General features: G+C 42.5%; 1 protein-coding gene across 1 annotated transcript in view; it reads left to right on the top strand.

Moving 5' to 3' along the window:
- Nucleotides 1–18,214, top strand: part of SKOR2 (SKI family transcriptional corepressor 2) — a 26,466-nt gene that overhangs the window by 2,379 nt on the left and 5,873 nt on the right. The window contains exons 2-7 of the mRNA XM_009278454.1: nucleotides 360–487; nucleotides 518–578; nucleotides 904–978; nucleotides 8,515–8,580; nucleotides 8,977–9,075; nucleotides 14,712–14,779. Coding sequence (XP_009276729.1) covers nucleotides 360–487; nucleotides 518–578; nucleotides 904–978; nucleotides 8,515–8,580; nucleotides 8,977–9,075; nucleotides 14,712–14,779 — 497 coding nt within the window. The remainder of the gene's footprint in view (nucleotides 1–359; nucleotides 488–517; nucleotides 579–903; nucleotides 979–8,514; nucleotides 8,581–8,976; nucleotides 9,076–14,711; nucleotides 14,780–18,214) is intronic.

Genomic DNA, 18,214 nt, shown 5'->3' with positions numbered 1-18,214 from the left:
CCGAACCCCGAACCCCACTGCACGGGGGGGGGGGGGGGGGGGCAGGGCCCCCCGGAACGGGCGCCGCCGCTTTTGTAAAGGGAAAAAAAACCACCAGGCCTGGACGCGGCGTCCGAAGGCCGGCCTTGGAGGCTAACAAAAATAAATATGGCAGATTTATTCGGTGGGTGCCTTGCCCAGCGGGGTGGAGGTGCGTGGCTGTCGGCGGTGTTTGTGGGTATCGCTCGATGGCCCGACCTCCCCATCCTAGATTAACACATGGGAGAAAATAATCCAGGCCCCATCTTGGGCTGGGTGCCCTCACCCGCCCCGCGTGTTGCCGTCAGGTTTCCGACGGGACATGTGCTCCTTCCATCAAGGTGGCTGTGGAAGATGCCACGGTGGGATTCCCCACCACGCTGTTTCCGTGGGCGCGCTTTTTGTGCTCACTGTTGATAAACCGCCTGAGACTGCCTGTCTGCTCCTAGCCGTTTTCGATACTGATCTTGTGCGTTCCGCTCCTTTCTGTTTTTTCTAGAATCAGAAGAGCAAGGAGAGTAATCAAGTCATCTTGCCTACGAAAGAGGACACCTTCTCAGGTGAGTACAGGCGTGGATCTGCCCGCTCACCACGAGGTGTGGGAATTCACAGCTCTGCGAGCTGTGTGGGTTTGTTCTCTATCGCTCGATTTAAACAAAAATAAACCACGTCCGTGATTTCAATTAAAAAAATCCATTAAACATTCTAATAGTCTCTCTATGGTGGTAATTTAGCATTATATTCATTCGCATCCAAAATGCATCTCTCTGCGTGCTGAATATACAAATATATATTTACTTTTTTTCTGGATTCTGATACTCATTTTGGTTTGCGGTTTCTTGCTGGCGAAAGCATTTTAAGCGCTGCGTTTTGTTTGGATTTCAGATAAGAACAAGGAGCATAATTTTTTCATCACAGATTCAGAGCCTTCAGGAGGAGACTTCTGGAGAGATATAGCAGGTAGGCTCAGAAGAAGGTAGACGATAAAGAGACAGAGACTTAAATTCATAATCAAATGTCTGAATATTTAGTACAAGGGTAAAGATAAAAACAATTCCAAGCAAACATAACTGAGAAAAATGCAAATAGGTGGAAAGCAGTGACATTAATAGGAATAAGATTATTAATTGCTGGGCATATTTCAGCAGAAATTTCAGAAATGTATCAGGTTACACAATGAAACAGGCTGGAAAAGCATAAAATGACAATAATTGAAATGTTCTCTTTGAAACCTTCCATTAAAAAGGATCACAGCTTATTGCTTTTAATATCTGTCAGAAAGACATTAAAGGTGTTTTATGACATCTATGCCAACATTTATATTATCTCCATGATAATGATCTCTACACAAAATGTATAATACATTTACAAAAATTACATTATACAAATTAAATGAAACCACCTTTTACTGATTGCTAAATGTCTCCAAGGGGTTTGGGAAAGACGTGATTAGAAGTTTTGATACTAAGTTGTCTATTGCAGTGTCTTAAGGAGAGGGTTTTGTTTCTTGGGAAAAAGGAATCTAATTTTCCATTTATGTAATGCAAACTGCCTTGGCTTTGACTATTCACGGTTAATTGACTGTCAAACGAGGTTGTTATCCTCAGGCAATGTCTGCAAATTTGCCTGTCAAATGAGACAGAGAGAGCAAGCGGGGAGAGAGGGGAGTTGTACAAGGAGTGGAAATGAAGAAATGGGATCTTATAGAAATCTTATATAATAGCAGAGAACAATTGAAAGATCGCAAACGTTTGCAAATGTGTCCCATTTCAAAGGGTATTTTTTAGAAATACTTAACAGTAAGACCTGCTTTAGCGATGGTGTACGAGGAAGAACCGTATCGGCGTTTCAGATTTTTGTAAATTTTGTGGTTGAGGGATCGAGGTTGTGGACCAATGGATAGCACCTAATTATCTTCTGTACTTCCAAATAATTCCCACTGAGAGCACAGCAGTGATACTGGCAGAAGTAAATCTTAAGAGCCCAAGAATTTTCAGGAATCCAGTACACTGCGTAGTCGGTGTCCTCTACGGTGCCCAATTTATTTTGGAAAAAACATATTTTTTTGTCTTTTAGAAAATGATTCTATCCATGCTCATTTTAAAAAGTAAATTATGGCGATATTTTGCTTTTTGCTTAGGTGTTGTAGCTCCTCTCTCTCTCTGAAACTCCAAATGTTTTGTATTCATTGACGCCGTGAGTCCATGGTAGCTGTATGTCTGTCTTCGCGGTAAACTTAAATCTAAATTTTAGTTTTCAAAGATGTGTACTACCCTGCATGTTTCGACTCTGTGGAGAGTCTTAAATACTTAACAAAGTAAACTGAGAGCAGCACCTGGGTGTTTGAAGGTCTGGGGACTGGATCTGAGGTGAACTGACTGTAAAGAAACGCAAAATGTTTCAGAGCTGGTTTCCGAAGGTGATTTCTGTGCGCTCTCTAAGCAAGAGCAGTCCCACTGCCTTCAGAGGGATTCATCTCGGTACGTCTGCGTAGGACTGGGCCTTCTTAATCTTGCCCAGAATTAGTGGGTTACATTCGCAGTGCTTTTCTGCTTCCTTGTCAAACCATTTTGCAGAATATTCTGGCTCTCCAATTTCTTTAATACACTTAATACATTTATGAGTTACTTAAAGCTGTGCCTTCCTAATAAAATTAAGAAAGGTGAAATGACCCTGGAAATTCCTCTCCGTGTGAGACGGACTGGTATTTATTAACTAAACCTAGTAAAGGGAGTCTTAAAACAAAAGCGGTATTTTCTGTGCCAGAGACGATCATTTGTAAGTGCGTGTGTTTGCTTCTTACCCTCAATGTGTCAATGAACTTAAAAATTCGTAATTAAGCAGAGCTATTTCCAAGGCTGAAATAGAAATGGGCTGGAAGATCCCGTAGCTGTTTGTCCTGCCTAGCCAGTAAACTGTCGGTGAAAATCCCCCTTCCTTTTCTGTCAGGCAGTGCTCGGGAAGAGCTTGAAATTATTCAAATTCCCACGGCAGTTTTGAAAGGTAACTGTCACTAACGTACGTAACTGGTCCGGCTTTTGGGGAAAGCTGCGGTTTGCCATCCCGACCTTCCTTCAGCAGCTGGAGTTGAAGGGTAGAAGAGCTGTGTGTGTCTGGCACGCAACCGCGTTGCAAGGCTGCCTTGCAAATGCTGCGTATTTCTTAAAGAGGAGTTGAGTTGCGTAAGTCACCTAATCTCATTTTTTTATCTGTTTTAGTGAGAAGCGTGAGCTCTAAAACTGGGCGTTAATAACAGCTTGAAGTCACCTTCTCAAATCTTGTTACGATTTCCCCATTTTTGTTTTTTTGATTTGTAAAAAATGCTTTGGTAGGCATGTCAGGAAAATTCAGACTAGAAACAGCGAGCCAGATTCTTCTTTCATTTACTCTTAAATATATATCCAGAATAACTCTGCAAATATTGGTGCAATTGCTCTGGATTTACTGTAGCTCGCAGAGGGTTGAAAACAGCCCGGCATTATATATAGCAGACTGGATCGTTGTGTAGTCTTTACTGGGATAAGTGGTAAAGCATTGGATCCAGCAGTTAAAAGACATAAAAATTTATTATGGAAGGTGTTTGCAAAAGCAAAGAAGTTAAAAGTTGAAATGGGGGGAAGACGAGGTGAAGTTCCAGATGTGGGATCCAGTGTTGCGTACTAGTAGATAAGATTGCGTGTAACTACGTGGATCCGCACGACAGTCAAAACTGCAGACGGACTGTAGGACTGGGTCCTTATTTACTGTTCCTGTCTCTTTTCTGTTATTACTAAGGAGCTCAGGAGTTCTCTTTGAATTGTTAAAAGAGGGTGGAACGTTGTTGAATTTCTTTATTTTTTGCAAGTCTCACAATATTAGGCTCTTCTGGAGTCTGGGGAAAATTTCACCTTTCATTCAAAAAAAGAGGGTGGAACGTTGTTGAATTTCTTTATTTTTTGCAAGTCTCACAATATTAGGTGTGGTTGGGTTTGTTTTTTTTTTTAAAGCCCCATCTTCTGGAGTCTGGTGAGAATCTCACCTTCCATTTCAAACAAGCCAAGAATTAGAAATTTTCGGGCCCTCATGCTTCCAGAATAAAGTTACGAAGAACTTCCCAGATGTATGCATAAGGTTCAGACCAAAAGCCAACTGATTTGTTGTCTCTCTAAAACATTTCATGTTTTTAAGTCGGTCACAGTTTTTGAACGTTCAGTTTGAAATCCTGAAACTGTTTTCTCCTCTATCCGTTAGTACTTCAACGCGGATGTTTTTTAATCGGATGTTCATGTTTTAAACTTTAAATGGAGGTTACAAATGAGGCTTTATCTGTGCAAAAAAACCCCCAAAACTAGTTTGTTTTAAAGTTAGACCACTTTCAGGGCAAATTAACATTTGAAGCTCCAGATTTTGTAAGACACGTATATCAGCCCCAGTACAGAAAAGCACTTAAAAGATGCTTATTGAGTTTCCTAAAATAGGCATATTTTCCCAAGTCCTGATTATCCTATTGATTATTCCCCCAAAAAGCGGCATGAATATGCACGACGCGTGAATCTTTTCAGTAAGGGTTGGATTTCTTCAGGACATACAGAAGAACTGTGCGTGTCTTAAAGCGAGTAATTAATTTCAAACACAGATGGAGCCTTTGGAGCTCTGAAAGTCTGCCGGTTCACATCTGCCTGTATTTTTTAAATGGATATATATATTTATACCCGGAAGATACCGACATCTTCACTGCTGCGGTCTTTGCGTCTGCAGACAGCGCTCTCTCCAGCTAAAAATACCGGTGGATGTTTAAGTCATGGTAGACCATCGATGCTGCGGGCTTCATAGCGGCAAAGCTCAGCTGGTAGGAGTGAGCTGCAGAACTGGTTGGCAGGAATCGGTGTGCCCTGTGATACTTAAGTACCGTCCAGGAATAACAGGGCCGATGCTGAGACACAGACGAGTGGATGATTTCGGTTGATGTGGTCTGGCACTGCAGGTGTAGCGAGAATTGTGGAGAGTACGAGTTGGGGACAAGGCACAGGGCTGAGAGTCAGGAGAGCGGAGTTATATTCCCGGTCCATGGGAGCTCTGCTCTGGGCAAATCAGTTGCCCGTTGACGTAGCTGAGTTGTCTGGGCCAGCGTGGAAATTCTTAGCTGCTGTTGGAAGAGCGCTTTGAGAGCTTTCCGAGGAAGGACTGCAGGAGATTGCTCTAGGTGGCACAGCATGAAGAGGTAACCTGACTATGTCAGGTTTGGTTTTCTACACCAAGGGCCACGTGCATTTATTTCGGGGAGAATAAATTTGGAAATGTTTCTGTTCGTTTCTTTTATTAAAAATTCAAATCTTATCTACTCCAGTGGGCGTAGAGCTAATAAAATGGTGGCATCGCAAGAGCTGAGGTTGTGTCAATGTACAAATCGGGGCCTCTTGTTTTCAGAGTACTGATAAAGTAATTTGAGGTGTGTCTACTCACAGACATCGTTTCTGCTTTCCTCCGTGGGTGGATGTTCACGTTCCAGATAAGGCGGCCATTTGTGTAACCCAACAATATGACCCGTGTGCTTTTATTCCAGAATAACAATGTCTGTGCACCTGAGCTCATTGGGAAGAACAGAGGTACCAAAAGCTTTAGCTGAGGCAGTGCAAACCGGCTATGAATACTTCATCCCCTTTGCCCCCTAGCCAATAGACAGTTGAGGTATAGTTTGTTTTTTCTGAATAAACTGAAATAGGCCTCTCTTAAAGAAAACCTAGGTGTCCTTACCGGGGGGCTGCGCGGCTTTCAGTGCTGCTGTTTTAAATGCTGCTACAAGTTTGTCTGTAGTCAAGGCCCGAGAGAGTTATGGTGGAGCTATTAGAAGGGGAAGTGATTTTTTCTTAGACTGATTAAAATTCTTTGGGCTTTCTGTTTGTGTGTTTTTAAACACCTATTTAGCTTTTAATTAACATTTAAGAGAAAGGAAACTGGTTAAATATTCAATACCTCCTCCCTTTCAATTAAGGTAGAACAGTACACAACGCGTGATGAGGCCTCTGGGAAGTATGGAAAAACAGAGAAGAGCAGGCTCCTGATTATCATTTTCAGGGGGACCGGAAAGGTGAAACCCATCTGATTGTTATTACCGTTAACAATAATAATGTCGAGGCTTTTTCTGAACATCAGAAAGCAGTTTAAAAGTGCGGTTATTCTTTAAAACCGTATGTGCTGGGTTTTGCCTTTAAATACCTTCACTTCTCCCACCCTGTTCTTTACTTATTTCGGGGGGCAAGGATGGGGGATTTTCTAATAAATCTTTTCGGTAGTTTAGCAGGGAGGCTGCAGATGCTGGAGAAGTTATTCTTCATGCTGCATGCCCTTATTTTCATTTTGATGCAGTTCTTTCAGTCCCGGTGAGTCGGCAGCCTCAAACCATACGGCCCTGAAAGCTCAACCGAGGAAGTGGGAAAGAGCTATGTTGCCGCCATGCTCTGTGCTAGGGTCTAGTCTCTTCCCCTTTCTCTTCCTCCCCCTTGAAAAATGCAGTTACCTTCTGTCTGTGAGTCTGTTGTCCCTCAAAATTGCACATAAAACATTCAGAAAAGAATGCCTCAATGAAAGAAATTGATTGGAAAAAATATACTAGTATTTATGATTCAATAAATACCCTTCCTAAACTTAAATGCCTTCTTTTTGATTTTGTGTACCCTAATTTATCTAACAAAATACCTCTTTTGTTAGCAAGCCTGTTGAAAACAGAATTATGTTAACTAAAAAAAAAAGACCATTTTACATTATGGAAACACCTCAAACCACTGCCCAAAAGGTGATGTATTTTTAAGCTTGCTATTTCTTTTAGTGTGGTGAGACAATTTACCTGTAGAAAACATTTAGTTTATATCAAATATCATACAAAAATGATTTTTCTTAATCACTGTGTTGCGTAAACATGTTTTTAAAATGGAATTGCTGGCACCAGATATGGTTGTGTAAATGTATATGCCTGAATGAGTGGTTGCTTTTTTTTTGAAGGAACGAAGAGATAGCCGATGCTAAAATGCATAGCTATTGGATATGTTTCATATACTATGACTTCAAGGTTTACTGGATATTAGAATGCATTGATTTTTAAAAACAGAAATAAATGTTTTGCAGAAAGAGTTCTGACTGCATAAAAACCAAGACTTTCCAATTCAACTTTAAAATTAGCTTATTGTGATGACCTACTATCAAATGCATAGTGACAGTAGGAGTTCTTTAACTAGCTGCTATCTTATCTGTTGTGTGGTGACCCAGTCAGTGCTATGGCTTTTTATTTTCAGAAACCCCCAAGGTATTTCCTCCATGAGTCTTTCTTCCAAATACATAAACGCATGAGTAGCTTTACATGTATGTCTGTCTTGTGATTACTCATCAGTAGAGTTAATGATGTGTATTTACTGGGCTGGACTAAAACAAGAATTAGTCCAATTAGTTCAATAACTGGTTATTTACCAAATATTTTCTTAATTATTGAGAGTCCATTTCTACTTCAGCTGTAAATAACAGAAAAATCTCCCATTGATTTCTGCTAAAGTGGTAGTTTTTCTTTTAAAAACATTTTTTCATAGCTTTTTGTTTCAAAACCCTATTCATAGAAATTAGAGGAAAATTTCACAGTTCCAGAGGATAATGAGAATAACACCTTCTGTCAGAAGGTTCATATTTAAGTCAAACTGTCATCCAGGCAAACTTAACACCTTGTGAAGATTTATTATTTATTTTATTTTATTTTATTTTATTTTATTTTATTTGTAAAGGAAAAAGTCTGAAAGAAGTAGCATGCATATATCTGGAAATAGTCAAATTCTGTTATCTAGAAAATTCTTTACTGCTATATGATGAAAAGTTATGTGAGCAACCTAAGACAGAAGTCTCTGAATTGGTTGACCTCAGAGGTGTACCCTTTGGATGCAAATACCACTGATGTCAATTTTATCTCAGCTGGATATAAATTACATCCAGTTACAACAAGCCCGTGCCATAGAGCTCTAGAAGATGATAAAGAGCCGATGAAGGCAAAGAGGCTGATGCAAAAAGGATTTTGCCCGTGGATTTGGGAACGGGGTCCTGCCCAGCTAGGTAGCATGGACTTCCCGTTGTGAAGAGAGGAGATGAGACTGTAGAGAAAGCTCTGCCACTTTCTCAGCTCATTCCTAGTCATTCTCCGAGAAGAGCATCCTCAGGAGGGGTTAGAGTGAAAGCAGGGGTCAGTTCGGCAGATGACGTGCAAGAGGAGCTCTCCTAGTCCTAGGTATCGAGGAGACGTCAGGTCTTGTCTGCAGGAGGCTGTGGTGTAGGCAGATACTTTACTAAACGAGAAGCAAATAAAAGTCTTGCAAACATTTGTGCTACGCAGGCAGAGATATGTAGATAAACTTCAATCTTACTCTGTCTGTATTTTCTTTTTCCTTTTTACTCCGGATTCTCTGAAGCAGTTGCGTAGTAAGGACAACACTGATGAAAAGCAGTATCGGTAAATCAATAACTTTTTTCTTTCGCTTTTTTCAGGCGAACACACACAAGAAACCAATTCACCTCATTCACTGAAGAAGGATGTAGAAAACATGGGGAAAGGTAAAATAAATAAGGGCCTCTTACGTTATAAAACTGCTCTTTGTTTTAATAGAATATGAGGATAATAGGGGGCACTTTTGTTCTGCACCATATTTTAAGCTTGTCAAGTAACATATGAATAATATATGGACCTTTGGGTGGATATAATTGAGATTAATGCATATATATCAATCAATACATGACACTGTAATATAATACTTTAAAATAATATATTACATTGATTTATATTCATGGCTTTCTGCACAAAATCTATTGTAGGTCTATGCAACACTTTTTTTTTTTTTTTTTTATAACTGCTAAAATATTTTGTCTTACAGTAATGAATTGCTCCACAACTGTTCTTTCAAGAATTATTTATACAGATCAGCAAAACCACTTTTCTTTTCTCTTTGTTAGAGGAACTCCAGAAGGTTTTGTTTGAACAGATCGACTTACGGAGGAGACTAGAACAGGAATTCCAGGTGTTGAAAGGAAATGCGTCTTTCCCAGTCTTCAGTAAGATACATATCTGTGGTTTTGGTGTTATTTGTGGGTGGTTGTTGTCAGATTGTTAAAAGGGGAGAGGTATGTTCTCAGTTGTGTTGCCAGGATCTTTGGCTTAGTTCTGCTGAGGTTGATGGCACTTCTGCTGTGGCTTTTCAGGCTGCCCAAGCAGGTCTTTTGTAGGGAAGATACGAAGCTGGATGTCTATTTTGGAGTATATTTTACTGGTTTTGATAACACTGAATACAGTGAGTAGACAGAAACACGTCTGGGGCTTCCTGGGGTACAGCGATGTCGGTGGTCTTAACCAGCTTCTTGGAGGCATTTGAAGACAGGGTACTTCATAGTCATCTTTAGGTGGTTCTAGATGATGCTGGAGAACTGGTTTGGCGTGTGTTTAAGGAGTAGCAAGACCTGTTTGGATTTCTCTTCTTGAGATGGGCTGTTTGAGATGGCCCGTTCACCATGGCTGATGAGCGGGGTGCTGCTATCCAGGGGTGGTGGAATGTGCTGGGCATGTGTTAAATAAAAGAAAACAAAATGGACACTTAGCAGGGTTTTTGTGAATTTGCCAGAAAGTTGAACTGGATATGGAAAAAGACCTATTGATTGAGGCCTTTTGAATTACACTGTCAGCAACAGGGGAAAGCATGCTTCCAGGAGAAATCCCACGTAGATCAGGACAAGCTAGGAGACACGCTGAGGGCCCTCCAACATGCAGCGAGTGTAGTGTTACAGAGCTGGAGTGATCAGGGCATCTCCATTGCTCTCTGCCCGTCTGTAACACAGCACCACACCGAGATCAGTACTGTCGTGCGGGCTTCCCCGCGCCTGGCTGTCACGGCTCTGCAGCTGCCTGCCCAGACAGTCCCCCCCCCTGTTCAGTATTAAATGCAACCTAAAGGAAACCTAAATGCAACCTCGCTTCTTCATGAAGTCCAGAGGAGGTCTGACAGCATCTCCATTCAATATTTTCCTAATGTTGATGATGTGAGGTTTTTTTAAACTCTGCTTTTTAAAACTCTCAATTTTTGTCCTTGTTTTCCTGGGAGACTATGTGCGGATGGAGCACTGCGGAGTTACTTGACTCACAGGAAGCCAAGATAGATACATTAAAACCTTCCCAGACTAATTGTCAGGCTCTTCTGCCATTTGCTAACTTCTCTTAACTCCTGCGTGACTGAAATGTTTGACCAGCATTCAATGCAAAGTGCCCTCGTGCTGTTTTATCGTAGTTTCTTGAAGAGTTCAGAAACTCCCTGTTTTGCTAGTCCTCTGAGTTCCTTCATAAAAACTCCAGGGACAAAACCCAGTATTGCCAGTACCCCTGAGGTAAGTCAGTCAACCAAAACTCGCTGCTGCAAGCTGAGGAATGTTGTACCTCCCTGGATGTGCAGGAAAAGGTGGGAACACAGACAGCGTTTTCCTATTATTTAAGGAAAATACATTTTTCCTCTTTCTGTAGCGTCAGATAGGGTAAGTTCAGGGAAGCAAGGAAATGCGAGGACTCTGGGAATGACTCCATCTTTAGCCCAAATATCGAAAGATGTAGACAGCTTCATAAATAAAGGAGAAGAGCCGCCTGAGGTGATACAGATATTAATGAAAGGAGGATAACCTCATCCTTCAGCATAAATTCAGTCATTACTTGGGTTTGGGAGTGAGGTAATTTTCAAATAATTTGTGTAGCTCAAAATACTGATGTGTGGTATTGGCGAAATGGCATCTTGGAGTTTTGCCATTCAGGTCACTCATTTATCCTTTTGTTCTTCTGCAGTAAAATTAATGCTCTGTCATTGCCATGTAAATAAACACGGCAATTAAACCACATGAAATACAATTCAAATAAAAGAAAAGAACACGTACGGCCAACCAAGGAAGTGGCGACTGTGTATGCCGGCTTGAAAAATATGTGGTTTCACTGTACCACAAAGTAGTGGTCAATTTTCTTCAGGATTAAAATAGAAAACATATCATGTGCTATAAACAATATATACAAGTGACCGTAAAACCTATTTACAGATTTAGATTTACCAAAAAACCACCCCTCCTCCGCATATAATAAAACAAGAAAAAGGGTCTTTGTAAAGCAAATAAGTGTAAAATCCAAGATAAGTGTGGTTTGTCCTCTAGAGCGGTACATGTTCCAGCAAAAGAGATGGGGTCTGTTCCAGGCTCTTGCTGCCGGACGGGGCTGCTGCTTTAGGTCAGGCATTAGAAACTATTTGTTTTGCCAGGTTTCCCAAGTTACTAACTGCCTGTGGTGGTATTGGATAGGGAGGAGCTAGGGAGAGACCCAACTAGGGGAAAGTGGAGGTAAAATTAAAATTGTATTGATGGATTTATCATGGCTTGGAGACACTTGAGGTTGTAGGAGGGAGCGAAGAGCAGGCAGGTAACAGGCTTTATATCCCAGTCTAGCTCACTGCAGCGCTGGGCTGAGTGGCCATGGGGACTGGATCTCTGTCCCATGCTTAAAGCTGCTGAGGACAGGAACACGCTGCCAGGGTAATTCTCGCTCCCACGGGTGGGGGTGGTTCTCCCTGTGCTTTGCACTGTCTGTGGGTAAGTGGGAGCCTTTGGCTTTTAAGCCTTCTCAACATTTTTTAAAAAGGAGAAAATTCATCCCTGTTTCAGCAGGGAGCCAACGTGTGAGATGTGGAAGGTAATGCTGTGTCTCTCCAGAAAACACTCCTGTCGGGTTACCTGGAGTTAACTTCAAAGTCACCTTTTTTTTGGGTCTTGCATTTGGAACTGAGCACGTTTGGGGCGTGACATATTAATAGCGTCAAACCACCACCCACAGCAGTGCTATGCAGTGTTGTGTGTAAATGGTGTTGGTTTCCACGTTCTCCTCATGGAAATCACTGTTAAATGAGAACTGATCTTATTTGCAAGCTCATTTAGCAGTACTATGCTGCTCGCTTCTCTGTGGCTTCTTGTACCTGCTTGAAATGTGGCCTGTGATAATTTATAAAACACCAGACCTTGTCTTCTGCTGTTTGCACCTTTATTTTTCATATTGCTATTGTACTTGAAAGCTGCAGATGAGGTTTTCCTTTGCCTATAAGATCTCTCAACGCAGAGGTCACTTGAAGAAAATTTAAAAAAAGATCAGATCACTTGAAGAAAATCAAAGAATTTGCTGTCCTGATAGAAATATGAGCACCTGTGCACAGTTGGCAGCGTGTTCGCCCAGAACCCTCCACTGGTTTGTACCTCTGGTGTCGGCTGGCATGCATTTTGTCCGGCTGCATTTAACAACGTGGTAATAAAATGGCGGAGACGTAGTCTGGATAGTTAAAGTATTTAATTTTGTGTTAAGAAAACTATTTAAATATTGATAACTTTCCTCTTGGGTATTGCTCATGGCTTTGTCTGTAAGCATTCGGACTCAGATAAATGCTGCCGGAAAAAACACTATCCTTACCATTAACACCTCATTTCCACTGTGAGCTTGGACATTTGCAGTGCAGGACTGAGCAAGATTTCTGAGCTGTTTGTTCTGAGAGGTGATGAGCCTGTGAAGAGGCAGTCGAGAGGAAAGTGTTGGGGAGAGAAGGAAAATTTCTCCATATAGCCTACTCAGAATGAAACTGGAGGACCTCAGTAGTAACTAGCACGGATCTATCAGCCTTCAGTGACCAGGACAGGAGGTGGTCACCTTGCTATACTGCACGGCTTTTTTGGGGCTAGGAAGAGAGAAGTTGCAAACCTGCTTTATTTCTGTCGCCTTCTTTTTCTGGTTGAGTTGGAGTAGAGGGAATAGGCTGAAAAATTCTGCGGGCATTTACTTGAAATCTGAAGAACTTTATTAAGACAATGTCGTCACGTCCTTTTCTACGTGGTTGTGCTAGACTCCTGATGGCTTCAGCCTGACAGATTTTTTCACTCTTCTTGTTTCATTGCTATTTTCTTGTTGTCCTAAAGTGCCTCCTTGCCTTTTAAACAACAACTTCTGCTCGTCGTTCAGAGAGGGCAAAATTCTTGTGTGAAAGAGGACAGAGCTCTGCCCCCTTGTACTTTCTTCTAGCCCCTTCCTGTGCCCACACTTGATGGGGACGCGTTCCCTTTCCCCGCGGGTGAGGTACATCCTTCCTCTCCACTGTGTCGTGCCACGGCTGCTCGCTGCCTTCCTGCTACTGCTTCTGGGGTTGAGAAGTCGTGGCGAGGCTGTGCGGCAGGTTTGGGAGTGGGTGAGCTGCCAGCACTGCGGCAGCACACAGAGTATTACCAGGAGCCGCTCGGTCTCACCTGGGCTCACATCTTCCCATTGCAATTTAGGTGTTTCTGTGACTCCCATTACTGTGCTGTCGAAGTATCCCACAGTCATTTAATCCATTAATCCTCCCAACGCACTTGGCAGTTGAAGCAGTGCTATTATTCCTGCTTTACTGGTGATGAAAGGAGGCACGGAGAGACACACGCGCAGAGGCCAGTAGACCAGGTATTGAACCCAGGCTTCCTGAGTCCTGGGCTAGTGTCCCAGCAACCAGCATGATTATGTAACTCTTTTAATTATTAGTTGTAGAGAAACCATTCTAGCTGCCTCGGCCTTGTAATGCCCTTCTCCAAGCTCTCTCCAGTTTGACAGTGCTGCGTGTTGAGGTGCTCCATGCTGTTTTCAGTTGGCATTCACCTTGCCGCTCCCGTGGTCCAGAACAGGCTTGTTTCCCGGATCAAAATGATATTGGTTGGAATGGGTTTTCTTTCCTCTTCTATTTAATAGTCCATCGCTGTACCTAGGTCTCCATCATGCGGCAACTCTCCAAGCTCTTAGCTGCTTGTCAGTAGTTTTGTTTATATTTTTCTGTCTTTTTCCCACCCTCCAACGACAATGTTATGGAACACAGACCAGCAGTTAATCTTCTACCAAATGAAGTTTTGTCTGAAATGGTTACTGAGGAGGAAAATAAGGGAAGGAGGAGCTACTGGAGCAGGAAGGCCGGCCTGTGCTGTAACCCGGCTGTCCAGGATCTGTCTTTCAAAGACTTTTTCCCTTCTGAGTTCTGCGTCACTGTTTATGGAACTTTAGTCTGAGTTTTGTTCAAAGCCGTCAGCACTATGTTACAAACTACAAATCAAACCCTGCATCCTTGAACACTTTCTGTTCTCGCATGTTGGACATCCCTATTGATGTCAACAGATTTATGCCAAAGCAAAGAAGAGAAGTTTTTGCTCTTCAGTGTTGGTAGAAGCTTGACTAATGACTGCGGAGTCTGGCCCGTTGAGAAAATCACTGCGAGAATGAATGCTAGCGACAGAAACTTAGCAGCCTACGTTTGCTAATTGGGGAAGCAGCTGAATCTGATTTTTCCATGGTTTTTCTGTTGTCTACAGTGTCTCCTACTAGAGAAGTTGTTTTTGTTAGGCATGCGTTTTAATTGGGTGAAGGGTGAGCAGCCTACGTTTGCTAATTGGGGAAGCAGCTGAATCTGATTTTTCCATGGTTTTTCTGTTGTCTACAGTGTCTCCTACTAGAGAAGTTGTTTTTGTTAGGCATGCGTTTTGACTGGGTGAAGGGCTTTGTAGTGCTTCACAGTTCCTCAGTAGTGATTGGGTTTGATTTCCTTTGATTTATATGAATTCTGCTGTGTGGTCTCTGTTTTAATTACTGCATCTACTTCCTCCCCTCCCCCCCCTTACAGATAATTTTCAAGATCAGATGAAGCGGGAACTGGCATACAGAGAAGAAATGGTACAGCAGCTACAAATTGTAAGTTTGCCTTCTCTGCTAAAAATGTTACGAACTGTCGCTTTATGTTTTTTAAACGCACTCCTCAAACTTCCCCTTCGTGAGCCATGCAGATGTACTATTACAGAGCTCATATTACCTTATACTTAGCAAGACGTAAGCATGCAGTTCTCAGCTGGTTTAGAGTCTAATTACCTGGAGATTTACTTTCATACAGTAACCAGATGGGTCTTCATGTTTCAACTGAACGAAATGTGTTGACTCAACACCGAGGGGTGCTTCTTCAGAGAGAAACGTGAGGACTGAATCAGTAAACCTTAAGCAGTTAAATGTTTCTACCTTGTACGAGTTGCCAAGGGGTGCGTTTCAGCCCTCAGTAGGGAATCGGTGCGAGGCCAGCTTCTCACTGGCAAATAAACCTTAGGATGTGTCTTTTTCAAATTTCAGCTGCTAGAAGAAGTGCTTAACTCAGCAGTAAAGGATCGAGTTGCCAAAACACAGTTCAGTGCAGGCACACGTTGCTGTTTGGTCTCTTGCTTGTTATTTTAAAATCAAGAGGGATTTTGCATGTGTGTGTTAGTGCAACTCTAGATCATTGCATACAACCGTGCTGTTTTGAAAACTTGACATAATCCAGTACGAGCAAGGGGTGGAGTATGTGTAGCTGTTTCTTACTCAGATACTGCTTAGTGTGGTTTTAAGAGCAGGGCATCGTAACGAATGGGAGGCTATCAGCTAATGCTTGTTTTGCTAGTGCTTTTTCTGTCATCAGTCTGATATTATTTAACGGGGTTTTTTTGAGGCAGGCTTGCCAAATATCCCCACTTACCTGAATCAGCCCTGTGCTCGAGCATCTAAATTTTCCTTGTGCTTGTCACAGACCCTGGTGCGGAGGAGGTATTGTCCAGCCTTCTGGTACTGTCACTTTCTAACTGATGGGTTAGGACATAAAAATAAAGCTGAAGGCCAGGATTGTCAAACTTGTGCACTTATGTTTAGAGGCATTTAGGAGTGGCCTTATTTTTAGAGCTGCTGAACATTCCTGCTCCCTGTTCCTGCTGACTTCAGAGATTTCAATGAGAGATGGAGGGTGCTTGAAGGAGGTTGTTTATGGAGGAAATTCAAGTCCAGAACATAGTTGGAGATTTTTTGCTGCTGGTCTCCACTCTTTTCCTTTAATGTGTCCAGTTGTTACTGTGCTCCCCTTTGTCTCCCGATGCCAGGCAAGGAGTTTGGCTTGATCTGTGAATTGCATTGTCACAGAAGATGGTAATTAGGATGCCATCCTGAAAAGTACTTCCCTGCTGCTTTGGACTTGAGGCAGGTGACCTGTCTGATTCCTGCTGTGATGCACATTTAAGCACAAAGTTTGTGGGCCCACTTCAGCCTTTCTCTCTTGTGTCAGCTGAACTTGGAGCTAACTAACTCTCCCTCCCAGGGAGAGAATGGATCATCTCTGCCATTCACTTTGTGGCCCAGTTGTGAAGTTGTTTCTGAGACTGATATCCCAGACCTCCAGCAAGCCAGCTGTGGTGTTTTTTCTGATTTACAAGAAGTGGAGAAATCATGAGGTTCAGTGTAGTGCTTTTTCTCGGGCAGGAAAAGAAATATGATCATGTAATTCACACCCTTTTCACTTACTGATGCATGCTACAGAAAGACTAATAGTCATTTAATCATTAAACAGAGCTGCCTGAATGTACTTACAGAGAATAGTTTCAACATTTAATGTACTGCACCAACAATTCAGGACCTCTTCGCTCACTGTGGCTGCCTGAGTTTAATTATCATTAATAGAAATGTTGTCTAATCATCAGGAAGTCTTTATGCTCACATTTGGGTATCCCTCCCGGTATCGGCGAGGCAGGTTGTGTGTCGGTGAGACTGATAAAAGGATGTTTGCATATGAAGAACTGAGAGACTGCTGCAAATAACCAGTGTGTTTGTTTAAGCTGGGTGCAGAAATCTTCGGTGATGTTTTGGTTGGTTGATAACTGAAATGGAGTCGGCACTTTTGATGTGATAAACTCTGCAGTTACTTTAATTCATTCATGTGAATATATTTTGTATGGTTATATCTAGAATGAAGATGAATGAGCTGAATGTGCTAATGGTAGAACTCCTTTGGCCTTCTTGGGTTATGGCATGGATGAATTAAAGCTTTTGGTGCAGAATACACAAAAAGCATGGTTACGTTTGATTTTGTTGTTTGTGGTTTTTGTTGTTGTTTTGTTTTTCACAGGAGTAGGTTGTTTTGTTTTGTATGTACCTGGGACGCTGTACTAGTGCTTTAACAGAGCTGCCCACACTTAATTTTCCTGTTAAGACAGAATTGCAAAGAGAGAAGCAGAAATGTTTAATGCATACTCGCATCCTAATTTTCCTCACAGCTTCATAGGTGCGTACCTTTGTAGTACTAAACTCAAAATTTACTCGTATAATAGCCACAGAACTTGGCTGAATTGCTTTTTTAATTTTACAAACAGTATAAATGCGCAGAGTCGGTTTCTTTTGGCTTTTCTCACCACTGAAGGATTATACAACTTAAATTAGTTGTATAAACTTCCTGAAGACTTGTGCATGATGATGAAGGCGTCTCTTGTAACAGCGGGTACCAGAGGCAGGTTTTGCCCTAACGATGGTTTCACTCACCCTGAACTGGAATGCTTCACACTGCGTAACTGGGTAGGCAGACTTTAAAATAAACCGCCTTGGAGTGCTTGATGTGTCAGAGATGTTCTGGAATACAACAAGCTGAAGCCAAGCATGAAATAATTAACCAAATATAATTGTATTTGAAAACTTTCTAGTGCGAACGCCCACTGTAACCTGACTGTTACACGGAAAGGACGGCTTGAAGGTAGTGCTTCGTGCCCAGCCAGTCCTGAACACTGAACGCAATGCTTTTTCCTCGCAGTTCTTGGGTGACATTGCGAAACTGCAATGCAGAGGGCGATGACAAATCGCCACGCGTGGAGAGCGGCCGCGCTGAGTGGGGTGGCAGCTCCGGGGGACGCTGCGCGGGCTCCGGGTGCCCTCTGCCGCTCCCCGGCGGTCAGCACACCCGCAGCGGCTGGGGGTTTAATATTCTTCATCAAAAGCCTCAGTTAAAGCAGTGTTTAATCAATGGGCTTTTATTTTGATGCTCTGTCCGCCCCAGACTTTGAAAAAAAAATTATTTTACGGCTTCCTGAAAGTCAGGAGTAAGGCTCAGATCATTGGGAATATTTTATTTGAAAACTTTCTAGTGCCCCACTGTAACCTGACTGTTACACGGAAAGGACGGCTTGAAGGTAGTGCTCGTGCCCAGCCCAGTCCTGAACACTGAACGCAATGCTTTTTCCTCGCAGTTCTTGGGTGACATTGCGAAACTGCAATGCAGAGGGCGATGACAAATCGCCACGCGTGGAGAGCGGCCGCGCTGAGTGGGGTGGCAGCTCCGGGGGGCGCTGCGCG

The sequence above is a fragment of the Aptenodytes forsteri genome, unplaced genomic scaffold (assembly GCF_000699145.1).
Source record: "Aptenodytes forsteri isolate BGI_AS27 unplaced genomic scaffold, ASM69914v1 Scaffold178, whole genome shotgun sequence".
Classification (NCBI taxonomy): Eukaryota; Metazoa; Chordata; class Aves; order Sphenisciformes; family Spheniscidae; genus Aptenodytes; species Aptenodytes forsteri.
Note: the sequence above shows the minus strand (reverse complement) of the source record. Positions and strands in the feature narration are given on the sequence as shown.